General features: G+C 42.4%; 1 protein-coding gene across 1 annotated transcript in view; it reads left to right on the forward strand.

The window, feature by feature from the left end:
- The window catches only part of ZSWIM8 (zinc finger SWIM-type containing 8), a 75,614-nt gene that overhangs the window by 41,739 nt on the left and 12,277 nt on the right, over positions 1-21,598 (forward strand). Inside the window, 18 exon segments of the mRNA XM_064144932.1 lie at positions 8,355-8,436; positions 9,967-10,087; positions 10,423-10,624; positions 11,030-11,149; positions 11,152-11,207; positions 13,517-13,572; positions 13,575-13,723; positions 13,725-13,766; positions 13,768-13,813; positions 13,816-13,878; positions 13,881-13,952; positions 13,955-14,046; positions 14,048-14,536; positions 15,328-15,459; positions 16,395-16,574; positions 17,789-17,972; positions 18,496-18,594; positions 19,866-19,990. Of these exon segments, the coding sequence (XP_064001002.1) occupies positions 8,355-8,436; positions 9,967-10,087; positions 10,423-10,624; positions 11,030-11,149; positions 11,152-11,207; positions 13,517-13,572; positions 13,575-13,723; positions 13,725-13,766; positions 13,768-13,813; positions 13,816-13,878; positions 13,881-13,952; positions 13,955-14,046; positions 14,048-14,536; positions 15,328-15,459; positions 16,395-16,574; positions 17,789-17,972; positions 18,496-18,594; positions 19,866-19,990 (2,310 nt within the window).

The raw sequence follows: 21,598 nt of genomic DNA on the forward strand, positions 1-21,598 counted from the left end.
TTAAGGTCTTGAAGCTTTATGTCATCTTATCTGATGCTTAATAAAGGACGGTTTTGAAAAACTAGCAGTGGTAGTCGTTTACTAAATGACATGCAAGTTGTTTGTTCTTTATTTCAGGGTTTATTTTTTAATCATGTGTACAAGATGTGCATACAGGGATGTCTGGATTATTTAATTTAATGTATTTTTGCTAGATAATCTGATGGATGCTGCCTGTGGTGGTTTGGCCCAGGTTCCCTTAAGAAAGCCATAGCATTTTCCAGGAGGACCAGAGGATCACAAAATGTTGGGGGTTGGAAGGGACCCAAAGAGACCATTGAGTCCAACACCCCTGTGCTAGTTTGAAGCTAACTAGAATGTTTTGGGTGAGAACTGGATTACAGGCTGTGAAAGAGAAACAATGATGATGTCTACTTCACTCATAGGCTTTCTGAGATGTATAAGAACAAGAGTATAAACATGGGTTCAGTGTTTGGGCACAACTTGGGCTTTTGAGCTGCATTTTCTCTCTAACCTCACCATCCATCTTTCTGATTAATCCACTTGATTCCTAACCCCCTTGGCCGATCCTCCATTCTTCCTTGGGGCACAGTGCAACATCTGGGGGAAGGTTGAGGGGTGGGAGAAAGTGGAAGGGCGGTTGGGAGCCCCTCCTGGGGACTCAGGTTTCTGAGAGGGGTGTTGTGTTTCTGTATTACCGTTTACCTTGTATATTTCTGCATATAAATGTATGTACGGTAAATATCTGTTTATATATTGTGCTAAGCTGTAAATAATAAGCTTCATTCAATTTCCAGAGCCGGCTGAATATAGTCTGGGTGATTTCCAAAGTGTGGGGGGTGGGTAACACCCAAAATTACATGGTTTTATTTTGGCACTCGATTGTGGGGCAAATTAATTTTGAGTGATTGTTAATTAAATCTGAGAATCAGAATGAAGCTACTGAAGCTATTTTACTTAGTGGGGGCTATTGTGTGGCCTGTCTTCTGCTTTCTTGTTTATAATAGGGTCAAAGCACAGATTGGTTACTTGTTGTTTAATTTTGAAGAAGATAAAATCAAAGATTACATCCGTTTTTTGGAGTTACGGGGATTTCATCCTTGGATATATTTGGTTTAATGTTACTGAGTCTTTTACCAGAAACATTACAGGAACATTTACCAGTCACATTACAAGAAATGTTTCTTCTTCTGATTTGTCCACAGCTTTAATGAGAGTAATTTTGCCTAAGACCCATGTACCTAACCCTTGCTCCGAAGTTTATTCACACGACACTGGGGTATTTCTGTCAGGTGTGATCTTAGGTCTTGTAATTTTGATTTTCATATTAATTTTGGTATTATGTAAGAGAAATACGAGTGTGATGCCTTTAAGCAACCAGAGAAAGCAGCAGCTATCCTTGAGTAAAGATAAAGAGAATCTAAACATTTCTTGCTTGGAGGGAGAGCAAGGTGGGGCCACCACTGCACCTCCTCCCCTAGATTCTGGGAAAGCTGCCAATGTCCCGGATAGTAACAATAACATGGCACAAAGCCAAGGAACAGAGATAGCTGCTCAGGCCCAAGGTGTTCCTTCAGCCCATTCAACTAATTCGACTCCTCAGGCAGCAAAGACCTCTAGCCCTACACCAGATCCGAACTCACAGGCCTCTGGCCAGACCCTTAATAATTCAAGCCCACTAGAGGGCACCTCAGCGCGGTTTTTCCTGGCACCAGCCAAAGGCCAGGCTAAGACAAAACATTTGGCAAAAGTGATTCAAAAGAGGACTTAGGGGAGGGGACCTCTGGTGCACAAGAAGAGGAAGAGGAGATGAGAAGAGGAAGAGGAGACGTATGGTTTTTGAGATTTGGCCAACATATTCAGATATCGGAACTCTGACAAGAGGAGTGTTGTGAGGTTGGCTGGAAGAAAGAGGATGGTTCTGAGGACTTTAAGAGTGCCATTAGGAAAGTTGCGTTTCTAGGCCAGAAGCAACCAGTACAAGAAGAGGAAAAGGAGAAGGATGACATCCACGATTCCAGTGATCCCCTCAGAGAAGTCAGGGAAGTTAGAAAGGAATACTCAAGGGAATCAGGAGAGCCAATCCTAAACTGTCTGGAGAGATGCCATGCTATTGGTGCAAATGCCCTGAGAAAACTGAATCTATTGGTAGCCTGGCAGTTCAAAAGTTCGGAAGTACAGGGCTTTAGTTGACACAGGTGCTCAGTGTACTTTATTGCCATCCAATTGCAAAGGGACAGAGTCTATCACTATTTCAGGAATCACTGGTGGATCTCAAGAGTTAACTAAGTTGGAGGCTAAGCCTAACTGGTAAAGAGTAGAAGAAACATACTATTGTAACTGGTCCTGATGTGCCTCGCATTCTGGGAATTGACTTTTGGAGAAAAGGTTGTTTACAATATCCTAAGGATCACAAATGGGCCTTTTGGAATAGCATCTGTAGAGATTGAGGACAGTCAATTGAAATTGTCCATTAGACCTGAACTTTCAGATGAATCTGCAGTTGTGGGACATCATGACATAGAGGATCTGGAACTGCCAATTGCTACTCAAACTGTGCACCACAGGCAGTGCAGAACTAACCGTGACTCCTTGTTGCCCATTCATCATCTGAGTCTTCAACTGGAGAGTCAGGCTGTCATTGAGAAAGCTCATTCACCTTTCAACACTCTGATCTGGCCTGTGTGCAAACCTAACGGAGACTGGAGACTGACAGTTGATTTTCGTGCCCTCAACGAGGTGACTCCACCCACGAGCGCAGCTGTGCCAGACATGCTGGAGCTCCAGTATGAGCTGGAATCGAAGGAGGCTAAATGGTATGCAACCATAGACATTGCTAATGCTTTCTTCTCTATTCCCATAGCAAAGGAGTGTAGGCCTCAGTTTACATTCACCCGGAGAGGAATCCAGTACCAGTTCAACCGTTTGCCTCAGGGGTGGAAACACAGCTCAACCATCTGTCACTCAGTCATCCACAACGCACTGGAGAAAGGTAAAGCTCCAGAGCACATACAATTCATCGACGACATCATTGTGTGGGGCCAAACTGCTGAGGAAGTCTTTGAGAAAGGTAACAAAATCATTGACATTCTGTTGCAAGCAGGTTTTGCCATTAAGAGAGACAAGGTCAAAGGACCTGCCAGAGAAATTCAGTTTCTGGGAGTGCAGTGGCAGGATGGTTGCCATCACATTCCTCAGGATGTGATCAACAAAGTCTCCACCCTGGCAGTTCCCACCAATAAGAAGGACACTCTATCTTTCTTGGGTGCAGTGGGATTGTGGAGACTAAACGTTCCTGGATTCAGTCAAATTGTCAAACCTCCACGCGATGTGACTTGTAAGAGAAACAATTTCGAGTGGGGACCTGAACAACAAGCAGCCTTTGATCAGGTAAAGTAAGAAGTAGTCCATGCAGTGGGCTTGGGACCTGTGTGATCTGGTCCAGACATTAAGAACATTCTGTACATGGCTGCCAGTGACAATGGTCCAACTTGGAGTCTTTGGCAGAGAGCTCCAAATGAGACACGTGGTCGTCCACTTGGTTCCTGGGGTCGTAGCTACAGAGGTTCAGAGGCAAATTACACCCCAACAGAGAAAGAGGTACTAGCAGCCTATGAAGGCGTGAAAGCAGCTTCTGAAGTGATTGGAACTGAGTCACAATTGCTTTTAGCTCCTAGATTGCCAGTTCTGAACTGGATGTTCAAAGACAAAGGTTCATCACTGCATCATGCCACAGATGCAACCTGGTCTAAATGGATGGCTTTGATAACCCAATGAGCACAAATGGATAATCTCGACCGACCTTGTCTAGTGGAGGTGATCACCAACTGCCCGGAAGGCACAGACTGTACCAAACCTCCAGAGGAGAAAATAACCCTTGCTGAAGAAGCTCCTCCCTGTGGTGATCTCTCTGATCAGGAAAAGAACTATGCTCTGTTCACAGATGGTTCCTGTCGTCGTGTTGGGAACAAGCGAAGATGGAAGTCGACAGTCTGAAGTCCTACCAGGAGAGGTACTGAAGCAAGAGATGGAGAGGGAGAATGCAGTCAGTTTGCTGAGGTAAAAGCTGTCTAGCTTGCTTTTGGTGTGGCTGAACTTGATAATTGGCCTATCCTTTATCTCTACACTGACTCATGGATGGTAGCCAATGCTCTGTGGGGTTGGCTAGAGGACTGGAAAAAGAATGGTTGGCAGAGGAAAGGAAAGCCTATTTGGTGTGCTGATCTATGGCAGGACATTGATGCACGGCTGGAGAGAATTCCAGCGAAGGTGTGGCACACAGATGCACACATGCCTAAGAGCAGAGCACCAACACAACCAGAAGGCAGATCAAGCTACTAAAATTTCTCAAGTTGATACAAACTCTGATCTTGACCTTAACTGGAAGCACCAAGGTGAACTGTTCTTAGCTCGGTGGGCACATGATTCATCTGGACATCAAGGCGGAGATGCAAGATACGCATGGGCACACGATAGGTCAGTTGACTTATCCATGGACACTATCACCCAAGTCATCCATGACTGTGACATTTGTGCTGCTATTAAGCAGGCTAAGAGAATCAAGCCCTTATGGTATGGTGAGAGATGATCAAAGTACAAGTATGGTGAAGCCTGGCAGATTGACTACATCACTTTACCTCGATCTCGTTCTGGCAAGCAGTATGAGCTAATGATGGTAGAGGCCAGCAGCGGATGGCTGGAAACCTATCCAGTTCCACATGCTACTGCACGTAACACCATTCTCAGCGTGGAGAGACAGATCTTGTGGAAACATGGAACTCCAGAGAGAATCGAGTCAGACAGTGGCACTCATTTCAAGAACAATCTTGTGAAAGGCTGGGCCAAAGAGCACGGTATTGACTGGATCTATCACATACCCTACCATGCTCCAGCTTCAGGGAAGATTGAACGCTACAACGGTTTGCTGAAAGCCACCCTCAAAGCCATGGGGGGTGGAACTCTGAAAAACTGGGACAAACATTTAGCAGAAGCTACCTGGTTGGTAAATAGTAGAGGTTCAGTAAACAGAGCAGGACTTGCACAATCAGATTTGGTCCAAACAGTTGTATAGGGTTAACACTCCAGGGGGAGTAACCCTGAACGTGACCCTAGGCGTCTTGACCTCTCCCCAGGTGTGGGTCACATCACCAGGTGATGGTTAGCCCACTCCCCCCCACTTCCTGTCCTATAAAGGAGAGGGGCTTCCTGTTCCTCTCTCTCGCCACACACCACACTCCACACATCTCTGCCTGCATACCAGCACTCCACGTGGCAGACACGAGGCAGACAAAGCCACCATCACACAAATCGGGTTGTATTTATACCTTTTGTATTTTGCTATTTTCCCTTCCCTATCCTTTGTAAATGTCCCTGCCTCCAATACCTTTCTAAGTTATTGTTAAACTTTTCCTTTTAACTTCCAAATCGAGTGAGATTGCTTTATTTGGGTGTGTTTACCTCTCTCTCTCCATGTATCTAATCCTTTTCTTTGGGAAAGAAGGGGGAAGAGGGGAGAACACTCTACAAATTGTTATTGGGTCTATCAAATTTATTAGAGTCTCTGGGAATTTGAATTAGAACCCAAGACAACAGTAGACGGTGATAAACTTCCTGTTGTACGTGAAAAGAATCTGTTAGGGAAAACTGTTTGGGTATTTTCTCCTTCAGGCAAAGGGAAACCTGTCCGAGGGGTGGTGTCTGCTGAATGTCCTGGTCATACGTACTGGGTGATGCAGGAGAACGGTGAAATGCAGTGTATTCCACAGAGAAATCTAGCCTTAGCTGAGAGAGTCTAAATTCAGAGTGTATAATACAAGCTGTTAGGAGTTTTCTGTTCTAGGTACCATCAGCGTCCAACAGTGAAAGAATCTACTAAGAGAATCTACAGTATGTGAGCATGAACCCCATGTCACCTGGGAGTCCCTGTTCTCATCTCATCTGTGAGGAGACAAACTGTTTGCTGTTTTCAGAGCTTTTGAATCACCTACATCTGAGATAGCTGGAATGAAGTGTGAACTGATCTTGTAATATTTGTTAATGTAAATACTGGTTTAGATTAGATCAGCTAGTTATGAGCAATACTCTAATTGAAATAGACAGGGGAGGATTGTGCAAGTTTGAAGCTAGCTAGAATGTTTTGGGTGAGAAAACTAGATTACAGGCTGTGAAAGAGAAACAATGGTGATGTCTACTTCACTCATAGGCTTGTTGAGATGTGTAAGAACAAGAGTATAAACATAGATTTGGTGTTTGGGCACAACCTGGGCTTCTGAGCTGCATTTTCTCTCTAACCTCACCGTCCATCTCTCTGATTAATCCACTTCCTAACCCCCTTGCTCGACCCTCCATTCTTCCTTGGGACACAGTGCAACATCTGGGGTAAGGTTGAGTGGTGGGAGAAGGTGGAAGGGCTGGGAACTCAGGTTTCTGAGAGAGGTGTTGTGTTTTTGTATTACCTTTTACCTTGTATATTTCTGTATATAAATGTATAAGGGCTGGGGGATAGGTTGGACTGGATGATCTTTGAGGTCTCTTCCAACCTGCTTGGTTCTATGTTTTTATATACTGTAAATATCTGTTTATATATTGTGCTAAGCTGTAAATAATAAGCTTCATTTAACTTCCAGAGCTGTCTGAGTCTAGTCTGGGTGATTTCCAAAGTGGGGGTCGGGGGGCGGGTAGCACCCAAACCGTTACACCTCCTGCCATAGCAGGACGATACAATCCAGCTCAGGTCACAGAGGAATGCATCCAAACAGGCCTTGAAAGTCTCCAGAGAAGGAGACTCCAGACTCTCTCTTGGGAGCCTGGGGATCAGAGAGGTTTAGAAGGTGGACTCCAGAAATTGTAATTTTGTTATTCAATCATATAATCCTGCTATCTCTTTATAAGATGGCAACAAAGCTAAATCTCTCTCTTCCTTTGATTCTTTGGGGAAGTCCTTACCTGGTAAAACAGTGGAGGAGTAAACGTGTCTGTGGTCTTCAAGGCCGCAGTGAATTTCTTGCTGCACAATCAAGGCCTGTTTGGGCTTAATGGGAGAGAATGTGTGGAAGAAAATGAGCATAGGTTTTTGTGGTTCAGCCTGGTTGAGGGAAAGGTCTTGGGGGAGTTCTCATGTGTCCTGTATCTGTGTTAGGTGTTAAGGATTCATGGATTCTGTATTTTCCTGTACATCTTTAAATACAATTTTCTGTATTCATCTCTAACTCAGCAAAAATGTTTTTATTGTACTTCCTTTGGGAGTAAAATATTTTTTCTGCTCATGAAACTGTGACACTGTACAACAGAAAAGTCAGTCATTTATTGACAGATGCATCTTAACCTGCTTTCCCTTGAAAGGGGAGGGCATGCCACAGACTCTTCCAATAGTTTTATTCCCGGACTTCAAAATTTCTGGGTGGAGAGAAATACTCTGATATCGGTGAGTCTGAGCAGCTGGAATTTATTACCAGTTCTACTCCCAAGAGTTATTTCCCTTTGCAAAGCAGTAATCTTATTCCAATTAAATATCAATATCTTGGTAAAAATACCTGGAGTCACTGCGTTCCCTGATACTTCAGCCCTAAGATTGACATTGGCTAGACCTGTGACTTTTCTGCTTTGTGGTGACTTGGAGCACATAGTAGTGAAAAGTGGTACAATAATAGCTTAATGCTGTGTTTGTTTCTTCAGATGTCTGACATATAAAATACCCTTCTGAAGCATTGTTTTTCTCCCGTCTTTTGAGAGACATCCATTCTGCTTGCAAATGCAGGTGTACTGCATATGCCTTGCTTTTACACTGTCGATCTACATGCCTAACCTAATATATAGTTAATATAAGTTAATATATAGATGGTCCCTATGATAACAGGATGGTAAATAAAGTCTGCCCAAAAGCTTCTATGTAGATAGGATGAATAGCTTGCCTCTCAGTTCCCATTAGCTAAGGTTTTAGAAAAATGCTTAAGAAAAATGAACATTCAGAGTATAGGAAAGGGTTGACCTTGACTTCCATATCTCTCAAAACTTAGCTGCAGTATTGTTCGCTGTGGGCTTCTACTCTAAAAATGAGAAATTAACTAATTACCTATGATGCCTTTGTTTACTTCTTAGAGTGTGAATGTAGGAAGTAGCCTTGCATATAAGCTTGCTCTGAGAAAGAGGACAAAGTCTTAAGAGCTGATTTGCTGTTCTGTAATCTTTAGCACCCTCTGTCGTCGTTTCTGAAAACCTGACTGTGCGTATTTGATACTCCGATATTACCAGTGGTTCAGTCATGACAATCCTGGCAGGTAGACATGACAGTCTTTGGCTAAGTAGATCAGGATAAGAAGCACTGTGTGTATTGAAAGTTTGCTTCGTGTTTTCAGATTCTTCCAACAGCTCAGCGCTTGCTGGATGAGCTGTTATCTTCTCAGTCTACTGCCATCAACACAGTGTGTGGAGCCCCAGGTAACTGAAATACATATTATATCAGTAATCTGTCAAAGGTAGAATTTGGATGTATTTCCATTGCTTCGAGTTTCTGAACTGGTCTTATTTTAGTGTTGTATTAGAGATATTCCTAATTTAGTGTTGCATTACACCTACAGTTAAGATTTTTCCCCCCCCCAATGTCTGATATGAATTCTTTTTTTTACCATCTTTTATTACCAAGAAGAATTTGTCTACATTGTGTTTGTGATTCCAAGTAGCTGTAGTCTGTTAATGATTACCTTCTTTAAAAAAACATAGCCCGTTTTCCTTAGTCTTGCCTCATAGGTCATATGCACTGTGCCCCCAACTATCTTGATACCCCTCCACTGTATCCATTCTGGTTTCTCAGTTCCTGGTCTGAGGTGATCTGAAACTGATCCTGGGCTGCCAGATCCTGGGCTGCATCAGGAAGTGTGGCCAGCAGGTTGATGGGAGGTGATTCTTCCCCTCTACTCCACTCTGGTGAGACCCCACTTGGAGTAGCGAGTACTGCATCCAGTTCTGGAGCCCCCATTACAAGAACGATGTAGAGATGCTGGAGCATGTCCAGAGAAGGGCCACAAGGATGCTCAGAGGGTTGGAGCATCTCTCCTATGAGGACAGACTGAAAGAGTTGGGGCTGTTCAGTCTAAAGAAGAGGAGGCTCCCAGGTGACCTTATTGTGGCCTTCCAGGATCTGAAGGGGGCCTACAGAAAAGCTGGGGAGGGACTTCTTAGGCTAACAGGTAGTGACAGGACTAGGGGGAATGGAGCAAAGCTGGAGGTAGGGAGATTCAGACTGGACGTGAGGAGGAAGTTGTTCAGCATGAGAGTGGTTAGGCCTGGAATGGGTTGCCCAGGGAGGTGGTTGAGGCCCCATGCCTGGAGATGTTTAAGGCCAGGCTGGATGAGGCTCTGGCCAGCCAGATCTAGGGTAGGTTGTCCCTGCCCACTGCAGGGGTGTTTGAACTAGATGATCCTTGTGGTCTCTTCCAACTCTGACTGATTCTATGATTCTATGTATTAAATATTCCAAGTGTAACTATACCAGTGCAATGTAGAAGGGGATTGAATGAATTCCTTAAATCTCCTAGCTGTGTTTTTTTAAATATAGCTCAGTTTGCAGGTCTATATTTTCAGTGAAAATTTGCTATTGGTTTGTGTTTAGCTTGGCATCCACCATAATCACCAAACCCTGGCAGCTATTCAGCCATTTGGTTTTCATTCTGTACTGATGCATGGGGTCTTGTGTACTTCTGTGCCTAAGACAGATTTTTCCTCAGTGAACTTCATGAGGTTTCTGTTGGCAGAGTCCTCAAATGCTACCATTCAGCATGTCAACAAAGTCTCCCAATTTGGTGTTGTTAGTGGTTAAGATTATGATAGCATTTTAAGATAGTTCTGAAACAGGTGAAATAAAGTATGCAACACTGCCTGTGTTATCTCTATAATCTCTGTGTTTGGACACACAGAAGAGAGTATCTTCAAAATCTGCAGACTATATATATGTGTTATTCTTTTGCCAAGATCCCACTGCTGGACCTTCTGCATCAGATCAAAGCACCTGGTACTTAGATGAATTTACTTTGAGTGACAACATAAAGAAAACCCTTCATAAATTCTGTGGACCCTCTCCTGTTGTTTTCAGGTAAACTGCTTCCCATTGAAGAGAGAATATGATATTCATATAGTCTGTATAGTCTGTATCTTCATGTGATGCCATGGAGTGAAGGATGCTTAGTTTCATGGTCACTCTTCTGGACTGCATTGTCCAATGTTATTTGAGTGAAGCACACTGTATTTGCACGATACTTTGCTTTGTGTGGCATTCTCAGTCTTGTTACACATCCTGTCTTTTAGGTTATGTGTGTCTGTCCCATTTGAGGTACAAATACAACTTTTTTATGTGGAATATGCACAGCAGATTTTATGGCTCCACTTGATTTAAATTTTCTTATCCCCACTCTTATGTTTTATCTGCAGTGATGTGAATTCAATGTATCTCTCTTCCACGGAGCCACCAGCTGCTGCTGAGTGGGCATGTCTCCTGCGTCCCCTACGAGGAAGAGAGCCTGAAGGCATCTGGAACCTGCTTTCCATTGTGCGGGAGATGTTTAAGAGACGGGATAGTAATGCAGCTCCTTTGCTGGAGATTCTAACTGACCAGTGTCTCAACTATGAGCAGGTATTCAAATCTCTTTGCTGTATGTGTGGGAAAATTATGGAAACCAGGCTGAGTCAGTGACTGTCCCTGTACAGTCTCTGGCTGAATTACATGGTTTTAGTAGTCTATACACACTATGGACACGGGCTTCTCCTAAAAGCTAAAAAATGGTAAAAACCCGTCCCAAATTCTAAAATAATGTTGCAGTTTGCTTTTGTGCAGATTTAGTGATATCCCAGCAACACACCTCAGTCCTTTTAAGATGAATATATAGAGTCATATCTCTTGTTCATCTCATTTAATTTTATTTCTGTCCAGAAAATGTGGTTGTGGCTACAGATCCTGTTTGCTTGTGATTAGGTTAAGTAAGAGCAGGGGATGAGAATTTGGTCACAACACAGCTCCATTGAACATATTCTTCTACAGATAACTGGCTGGTGGTACAGTGTGCGAACATCTGCATCACACAGCAGTGCTAGCGGGCACACAGGACGCAGCAATGGCCAGTCAGAAGTAGCTGCTCATGCTTGTGCAAGTATGTGTGATGGAAATGGGTGGTTCTTTGGAGGCTGGCTGTCCTTGACCCAACTATTAGCCCACAGAGGTGAGCACTAGTGTCAAATACATTCTTTTATTTCTGTGATACTCAAGCACACTCAAGAGTTTCTTCCTGTAGATTTCTTGTATTTGTGTCATTATCTCATTATCTTTTCAACTGTCAGTTCTTCTGGACTATGTGCTACATAAGGTTCAAAAGACTACAATTACTTCAACTACTGTTGCTGCTCACTTTTAGGAGTATCACTTTGTGTGAATAATTTGCTTTTTGAGAATTCTCCTTTACATATGTGTGTAATTCTGCATTTCAGTGTCCTGGTGGAGAACATTTCTTTGAATTCAAACACTGGCTACCAATAAATTTTAATACTTTCTGAATTTACCTATTCATCAATGTGATGGATTTGTTTGGCTTAATCATACGCTTGTGCCTATTTCAAGATTAATTGTTTCTTGCTCTTGGGGCAAGTGTATAAGTAAACAACATCATTTTGTCTGATTTCAGTTGGTGTTGTCAATTGCCTGAGGAAAAACGGCTCTGTAGGTTTGTGTCTTGTTACATCACTACTATCTTTGGCACCAGTTGAATAGCAGTGGAGGTATTGCAGGCTTATGTTGAGATATTGTGGTTGACATTGCAGTAATTTGGTTTCTGCATCTAGTCTACAAACTGTGCTGTGTAAAATGTACTGCATTATGTGTCAGAAATGGCCAGAAAACAAATGAAAAATTACAGATGAAAACAGAATGATATTTTCAATACAGTTACAAATTAATGGGATTTGTGTAACATTAGGTATAAATGCCATATATATGTAAAGTACAATCAGGTAAATGAATGTACTTTCTGTCTTGGACATACAGTTTACAATATAGAGTAGCTAAATACAAGAAGAAAACGAATTTTAAAATGTTGGAAACTGGGATTAGGCTTAACATAAACACAAGCATCAATCAGTTTGAATAGAAAAAACATAAAAGGTTTTGTTTTTATAAAGTATGAAACTGTGCTATGTGTATTCACTTTTGACTTATTGGTGCAGTTCAAATTTGCTCTGATCTCCTGCTTGAGCTCATGCATAGTTGAAATGCTTCTGCTCCATTACATGCTCTCTTGGCATTTGAATAGTCACCAAAGAGCCCCTCTTCTACATGTCCTTGCTGCTCTTCGTGGAAATCATGTGGAGGTTTGCTACTGCCTTCCTAATTCATTGCAAGTTTCATCTTTAACCTTTCATGAGCAGTTTTGCCTGTCTTTTCCTTTTGAAATCATCTTGATTAAGCCCTATCAGTCTGCTCCCTTTTTCTTAGGTGGCCAAATAGAAGCAGCTGCTTTTGTTTAGGTCCCTGTTGTCTGAATTGGATACACCATTTTGATTTGATTTGAATTTTTTTTGTTTTGTTGGGATTTGGTTTTTTGTTCTTTGGCTTTTGATAGGAAATCAGAGGATTGCACCCTTGGTCTTGTACCTCAGTTCACTGAAATCTGTGGCAGAAGCAAGATGGCAATTGCTTGAGACACTTGTTGCAATTTCTAGAAATGTCTTTTTCTTCTTTAAATCTCTCAGACATGTAATCTATTTTGACTGTCTTGCTCATATGCTTAGACCTAATGTGAGAATTTGAGCTAGAATGTGCAGTAACTGATTTTTTTTTTCCTTCCCATGGTACTGTGTGCCATGGACTAACTGCCACATATTGTAAGTCTGTATAACTCTAGCAGCTTGTTGCTTCCTCAGTTATTTGAACATCAGTTATTTTTGACTTGTTCTGTGTCTGTGGTTGCAACAGCTTAATCTTCTGATGATATCTACTAAAGCCTGCTTTAAACTGTCGGGCTCTAGATGGATATATCACAGTAAAGTGGTAAGTGCCTGGGAGGTAGATTAAGTGTGGTCCTATCTGACATTGTGCTTCCCTGGTAGGGGTGTTTTGATTGTTCTGGTGTTGTTGACTGGAGTTGTTACAGATCTGTTCACAGCTGCTGCAAACTGTTTTGTGAAGGTTTCCAAGAGCGATTCACTGTGGCATTCACTGGTCTTAGACTGCTGAGGCTCACATCACTAATGCCTTATTTGGGGCAGATAAGCAAACAGGACAGACAGTATGTGATTTTAAACTTACTGATTTTTATTGTGCTCCCACACTGGTACTGTTCATATTTTGATTGATTATCATGGGCCTGTCTTGGACTTGATTGTAATACCCATGTTCCCTGTTTTCCATCCTGTTCATACTTAATTCAGCAGGAGATGTTTTCTGACCAAAGGAGGAGGTGTTCTGTGGTTAAAGGTAGTTTATTGCAGGTGCATTATTTGGTGTCTGCTTTCTAACCTGTACTCTTTCCTCTCTTAGGCGCAGGGACCTTTGCTCACAGCTCAGACAGTGGCAGCTGAAAGTCATAGATAATGTTAGAGGGGTCAGCACAAGAAATCACTGGAGAAGCTTTTCCAGGGTTTCAAGCCAGCTGTGGAAGGCCTGTTACTTCAGCTGGGGAGGAAGGCTTATCCCATTCCCTGGATCACATATAGCAGCACGGACAAGAAGAACTCATTCTGTTGGGGTAAAGGCCATCCAGCAAAGGAGCTGCCGGTTACAGTGTGCGGGAAACTGCCTGTGAGACTGATAGAACCCATGGACAGGAGCCTGGGGGACATGTCTGCAGTCTGGGGACAGGCTGCGGCCCACTTCCCAGGAGCCAGCAGTTCGTCCAAAGGAATCTATGGAAAGCGGAAAGTTGTCTCTGAGACTCCGCAAAGGGTTCTGAGACGGCTTTCAGCAGAAGGTGACAAGCTGTGTATAAGTACAGCGGTGGGCAAGCAAAGTTGCCAGTGAGCAAAGGCTTGACCAGTAAACATAGTGGGAAACGCCGCATGAGCAGTGAGGGACAGCTCTCTGGAGCCGGACTTGGCAGAGATGAGCCTGGATGACAGCAGCTTGGCTCTGGGAGCAGAAGCCAGCAACACATTTAGTTTTGCAGAAAGCCCACTCAGCAGGAGCTACCGGGACACCTTTGAGGAGGATGGTGGGGTATACTTTTCTGGGGACCTGAGCCCAGTGTGAGGAACAGTTTCCATTGCCAAGAAATCTCCCAAGGATCCTGTGGGGGAGAATGTGGAGTGGTGATGATGGACCTGCCTATCTGCAGATGAGAACAGTGGTGGTGTGAGGCCTGAAGCCAGAAGAAGTGGAGAGAATGGTGCAGTGGGTGGAGGGGATGATGGAGAAGAGGAAGATGATTACCAGGTATACTATCTGAATCCACAAGAGGTATCCAAGGAAGATGATGACAAAGCTGAAGGGTGGAAATGAAGAGGGGGAGCAGGATATATTTTGCTGGGTATAAAGCCTCTGGAGCAGGAGAACCGGATGGAGGTGAGCTGAATCTAGTTTGAACCACTGTTTTGCAGCTTTACATATTGTATACATCACAGTCTCACCACCCTCCTATCTGTCACACTTAGACTAGTATGTTGTTAAATTAAGTACTTAATTGTAATATTAATATAACCGTATCATAACATATCATAAGGTATCTAGAGTCTTATGCAGTGTATAGTTGCACGTGTCTATTTTCAAGAAGCTCGACTCCCTATTTCTGTACTTACTTCAAGTCTGTCTCAGTTTTAGCTAGTCCAATCTCACACTCCAAGATTTGTAAATGTAGGCAAAACACTGTGTGGTTTTTACTTAATCTTACGCCTAGAGATAGCAAAATAGAGTTGAAATTAAAATAAGTAAGGCTGAGACATACCTGGCAGGAAAAATTTAAATACAACCATGTAAGCAGAATTTTTTTGGAAAGCCAAAGGCAATCTAAATAGGTTTTGTGGCATTCCTCTAGTTGTATGCATCCGGAACTTACACCTCTACAAGCAAGCAACTGAAATGGAGATGCATGGGAATAGTCTCTGGGCTTTAGGGTTTTTTTTTGAGTTATCCTCTGATCTCTCATAGTATTTGGAGAGAGGATGGGATGGAATGATGGGTGAAAAGACTTTATAGGGGATGCTTAAAGGGATGGTGTGGAAGGTCCAGGCAAGGAGAACTCTAAGAACACCTACTGCTGCAGTTAATTGCAGAGTCTTTAAAACAGGTTATTTGAGCAGGCTAGTTCCAACCTGGGGGAGTGTGACTTGAGTACGATCATTTATTCCTTCTTGCAGATCCTGTTTGCCTGTGCAGAGGCGCTGCATGCACATGGATACAGTAATGAAGCATGCTGCTTAACCATAGAGCTTGCCAGGGACCTATTGGCCAACCCTCCAGATCTCAAAGTGGAGCAGCCACCGACTAAGGTAGAGAGATCTTGTCTAGTTTTGAGAGTGGAGAGTAAGTTTGAAGGAATACATGGGATGAATACAGCAGCATTCCTGGGCATTTCTCATTTGCTGTGATTTAAGACTCTTTACAGATGCTGCCTCTGCATTGAACTTCTCTGGACTTCATTCATGTGCCTGATCATTATGCATGTGTAGGTAAATAAAAGGGAGGAAGAATATAAGAGGCCATTCAGCAGGAGTTGGAGTCTTCAGAAACATGAGTTTATTTAAAAGCTTCATCAGTTTTGCTTGTGCTCAGATTGAAGCTTGGTTTGTCTGTTAAAAGCTGCATCTCCATTAGTCATCTATTTTAAATCAATTGAAAAGAACATGCTAGTTAACAGCAGTTTCAGAGGATGCTTTGTCTTAGAGATACGGGCTGCTGTGTACTATGAGATCATATAGCGGACCTAAAATGTCTTGCTTTTTGTGTAGCTCTGTGCAAGTGGCCCTGTTTCTTGTGATTCTCTCCAAAACCTTAGTCTTCTGTTCCATAATGTACTCCACTGGAAACAGGAAGTTTTACTGCTTCAGCATAGAGAATTGGAGAGGAAAGAAATAAATATAAACTTCTGGAAAATCATTTGTTGTTACACTAAGCCGTGTTTGTTGTGTGGAAGGACTCCCTTGGAATCCATGCAACATCTACCTGCACAGCGTCAGTCCAATAGTGGACATATGTTTTATCAGAGAGCCACCTCTTCACTCTGTTGTGTTGTGGGTGAGAGAGAGGAAGTAATGGTGTTCATCAGTAACCACTGTGAGTTCTGATTCCTTGGCAAAGGGAATAAAATCTAAATGTGCTTTATTCTTTCCTCTATCTGCTAATTATTTCAAAGGCTAGGAGGACAAGCATGGAGTAATTAAAGATGTTTAGGAAAATGTCTTATGACAAATTCCTCCTCAAACAGGGCAAAAAGAACAAAGTATCAACCAGCAAGCAGACATGGATGGCAACCAACACCTTGTCTAAAGCTGCTTTCTTGCTGACGGTGTTGAGTGAGCAGCTGGAGTACCACAATTTGGCCTTCCGAATAGGAATGTTTGCTCTGGAGCTGCAGAGACCACCTGCCTCAACAAAGGCTCTGGAGGTATGAAATATCTCAAAAAAGCATAATCCATAAGCTTGAATGCTTTTGCTCATGTGGTTTCAGTTTCAACTCCTGACATTTGATTATGCTTTTATGTTTCCTTAAAATTGATTGCAGTGGGACTAAATGGATTGTGTGCACATCCTGTTAGCACAGCTTGATCTGCCAAACAAGTGATTAGAAATACTATTTCCCTTGGCACTGCTTTCATGTTTTAACAGGCCTTTTATTTCAGATGAAGTGACAGGCTTAAAAACATTTAAAAATATAAAATAATTTATGAATAAATTATTTTGATTACAACATCTTCTTAATAGTTTCAAAATTGCTTGGCTAATCGAAGAAAAATGAAACCATTTTTAAGTGGAATTGTTTGTAACTGCATTGATAAAATGGTTTGAAACTTAATCCTTGGTGTGAATTGATGCAAATGTTACATGTTTAAAATTGTTACTCTTGCTGATGTCTCATTTGTTGGCAAGTGAACATAATCACTGTGTAGGTGTGTTATTTTGGACACTGCTTGATTACTGCAAGACTTCCTGTTCAGAAAATAAACATACCCAATTAAGACCATGTCTGCGTGATTTGTCAGCTGCTTTGCTTTTTGCTGCAGGGTTGTGCAGTCCCTGAAGGTGTGTACTGTTGCTAGGTATCCACCAACTACAATTGTTTTGCTAACTGTCGGTACTTTTTATGATCTGGTTAGAAGACTAAGATGAGCAGTTACTGGCTACCTAAAAGCAGACAGTCACTTTCACATGTTGAGAAGGCAGAGAGTGCAGAAATTGCACGAACCAGTGAAATGTAACAGTCTCCATCCTGGTAGCATGCGTGCTGCCCGTTCTTCTGCTAGTCAGTCTCTGTTGTCTGGGCTGGGTATGTTGCTTAACACCGCATCTTTTCATCCTGCAGTCGTGAGTAATCACTGTTTCCACTGGCTTATTTAGTTGAATGCTTCTCCTGACATCCTTTTGAAAGCTGATGCATGTTTTTTTCTCTATGTAGCTCAAGAATGAATATTAGAGTAAAGAATAAAATGTGCAGGATTTCTCTTAGATTCAAAAATTTAATGGTGAGGGTGCTAAGAGTTGCTATTATTTAATGAACCAATAGAAACTACTGTTGTATTTTATGCAGAATGAAAAATGGTTTACTGCCCATAGGGCCTGTGCTGATGGCAACTGCTTTTGTTTCCTTGTGGATACTACCAGGTGAAGCTGGCACATCAGGAGTCTGATATTGCAGCCCTCTTGAGGAAGATTCCCTTGGGCACTAATGAGATGAACACTATTCGAGGAAAAGCTGAAGAACTGCGAGAAGGGACACTATGCGATTACCGTCCTGTCTTGCCTCTGATGTTGGCCAGCTTTATATTCGATGTCTTGTGCACTCCAGGTACTGACTGCACTTAGCTGGAACGTGTGATGGGCATGTTATGAGATGCCAGGTTGTGAGGGGTTTTCAGTGAGAAACTGTCTTCTATATAAGAAAAACCTATTCTGTGCAACTGTTGCTTACACTTCTCTCCACGTTGCTTTTAGAAGTTTTTGTGCCTCAGTGGATCTGCCTCTCCTTACACTTGAAAACAACTAGAAGCTTAGGGCATTTCAGCACACTGTGTGTGTTTGTAAAGTAGTTATACACGACTGTTCTACTCTTATGCTGGTTATATTCTGAGGAAGCTTGTCTTTAAAAAAGAACACAACAACCTGAGCTGACTTGATAGGGTATCTGCCTGGCTCAGAGTCTTCTGAATTTAGAGAGAGAAAGGTAAAAAGCCCCAGGACAGTTCTCTGGTCTTGAAGTTGATAAATAGGACAGCAGGAAGCTCTGCAAATTCAGAAAGTTCTCACAAATGGCTTTTGCCTTGAGGTACTACTTTTGAAAGCTGAACGTTAATTCTATTGTCTTCTCTCAGTTATTTCTCTTACAGGCTTCAGACCCCCAAGCCGTAACTGGAATAGTGAAATGACTGGAGACGAAGAGCTTGGTTTTGAGGCAGCTGTTGCTGCTCTTGGTAAGAATCTTTTACAATAAAAGTCTGTCTTTCTTCACTCATGTTCTGCATCCTGCCTCATTTTGGATGATAAGAATTAGCAGTTCATTCCAGTTTGGTACAGAAATGACAGTGTCTGCTCTGTTTGTAAGAACCAGGTGCAGAATGGTTCTATGTGCCAGGGTTGAGATGCCTTTGCAAAGCTCTGAAAATTGAAAGGCGATACAGGACAGAAATAGTGTTAAAGCAGTAACATGAAGGTTAGCTTTCTTGGTTTTTTTGTTGGAATGTTGATGGACAGGTTCAGAAAAGAAAAACAATCTTTTCAGATGAGATTCGACAATTATAGGGAAAGACTGGCAGAAGTATTCTTAGGCATTATATAATTCATCACTTTATAAAAATAGTGGATTCTTGCCTCATTGGGTGACAATACCGTATGCTTTTTTAAAAGCAGCTTGAAAATGAATATAGTGGATTATACAAGGCCTGTCCTCTGTTGCCTCAACTCTGAAATGTGGAAGATGAGTACTTTATCACATGGCAATGCTGGCTCATAGCATCTGCAGAAACTGGAAAAGTTTGTTTCACGATGTGCTGGGGTTTGGGCAGAACTGAATCGTCTGAGAAAATACGGAGAATTAAGCAGGATTGAGTAACTGAACTGATAAGGAGGCACAGCTGCAGAAAAGTGGCCTTGGGAGGCTGACAGAGAGGCTGCTATTTTAACTGAGCTGTGTGAAAGGGTAGGCTGCTCAGCCCTGGGAACAGGCAGTGTTGTGGCTAAGCTGCCCAAATGGCGGATTAAATGGGGTAGAGGGTCAGGTCTGCCTCTGTGCATATGGACAACCCATTCCTGCTATGTAAACCTATCAAAGTACACACTCCTCTACCGAACTCCACTATATAGGTATCACTCTTAGCGTCAGTAAACGGATTGGCCGTTATGAATCACATTGATGTAAACCCGGTGTCTCTCCCTCTCCCACGTGGCCTAGAAGAGAGGCCAACTCGACAACGATGGAGTTGTGGGCTTGCTTGAAATCTTTGGCACGTTAGGATGTGGCTGTTCCAACAGTTGTAGCAAACTTGATATTCTGGAACAGATAGCAGCTTCTTTGCTTATTTGTGACTTATTTCTGAAGTTAACAAAAAAATAGGCTGGGGATGTGTGTATCTTTTGTCTGTGAGAGTGAGGTGACTAAAATACTCTGAGGTATAGTTAATGCTCAGGATGTGGTATAATCTTGTAGGCTCAGTTGTCTCTTCATCCTCTTTTTTCTGTCCTGCAGGCATGAAAACCACTGTCAGTGAAGCAGAACATCCTCTGTTGTGTGAAGGCACTCGAAGGGAGAAAGGAGATCTGGCACTGGCCCTGATGATTACTTACAAGGATGATCAGTCTAAGCTGAAGAAGGTGAGTTTCTGTTTAAAAGGGAAGACGATGGTGCAGAGCAAAAAAAGATGTTTGGGTTTTGATGGATTTGATAGTTTTGCTAGTAAGCATAAGTTGCTGTATCATGTACTGATGATTTACAAGGCATACTGTGGTATTTATATCCTTCCGCGGATGCAAAAATCTGATGGCACAGTGTGCACTGCTTTGAAAGAGGCACTTTTTCCATAGGGTTCTTAAGGTCCATTAAGGAGATGCATTTTGACTGCTCAGTGCTTTTACTTGCTTGCTAAAACAAGTTGTTCTTCCCAGGGATTTTCAGTGTACACTTATGATGGTTTGGGTGTTACCTGCCCCCCCCTCCGCCCCTCCAAACACTTTGTAGATCACCCAGACTAGACTCAGCCGGCTCTAGAAATTGAATGAAGCTTATTATTTACAGCTGGCACAATATACAAGCAGGTATTTACAATATATACAGTTATATACATAAATATACAGGGTAAAAGGTAGTACAGAATCACAACACCCCTCCCAGAAACCTGAGTCCCCAGGAGGGGCTCCCAACTGCCCGTTCACTTTCTGCTCCCCCCCTTACCCCAGTCCCAAGGAAGAATGGAGGTTCGGCCAGGGGGTTAGGAAGCAAAATGGATTAATCAGAGAAACAGCAGGGAGTCTAGAGAGAGAAATGCAGCTCAGCCGGTTCCCCCAGAAGTGACTTATCTATGTTTGGATTTTTGTTCTTGTATTTCTCAGCAAGCCTATGAGTGAAGTAGACATCATTCTGTTTTCCTTTTCACAGCCTGTAATCTAATTCTTCTCACCAAAACATTCTAGCTAGCTTCAAACTAGCATAACGCTGTGTGCGTGATCTGGGGATTGATTCTGTTTTGCTGTAGGAGTATTGGCTTGCAGAACAGTATATCTAGCAAAGCCTTAATTTCTTAGCCTCTCACCTCTTTGCTATGTTAGTTCAGTCCACCTGTGCCTTAATTTCTCATGCAAGAGAGACAGTAAAACTCTACCCTTCCTCCTTAAAGGAGGAAAATATACCAAAAAATGCTAAAGATTGAGAAAGGGTTTTAGCAATCTTTTATACCATCTTTTTATACTTCTACCCAGAAAAAAAAAGTATTATTAAGGTCTTTCTATCTACTAAAAGAGAAGCATATTTGCTATAATCTCCAGAAAACAACAGGTATCAATAATCTCTAAACAAATGCTTTGTCACACTCATGGTGTTCATTGAATGGCAAGCACAGAATTCTTGTACTTAAACAGGAATGTCTGATTACTAGCAGAACTAAACACAGAGTTCTCCATTCTGTTCTTGATGTGCCAGAACCACTTCTGTATTGTGAGTCTTGGGTGCTTTTCAAGTAAATCCAATGACTATTTGAAGTGAAAATGGGCATATTACTGAGTACAAGTGAATCTCTTCCTCCTCAGTAATACAGAGCACATGGCTGTCAGTTCAGCTGGGTGTTGCCAATCATCTTAAGTGCAGGAAGAAAATGCAGGAAGGTTTTCTTTTCTTATTCTATTTTATTTTATTTTATCTCCAACAAATGAAATGTACTGTTTGCCATGAAGCTGGTACTTTCCCTCTGTGTCTTAGTGTAATGCTAA

The sequence above is a fragment of the Pogoniulus pusillus genome, chromosome 6 (genome assembly GCF_015220805.1).
Source record: "Pogoniulus pusillus isolate bPogPus1 chromosome 6, bPogPus1.pri, whole genome shotgun sequence".
Classification (NCBI taxonomy): Eukaryota; Metazoa; Chordata; class Aves; order Piciformes; family Lybiidae; genus Pogoniulus; species Pogoniulus pusillus.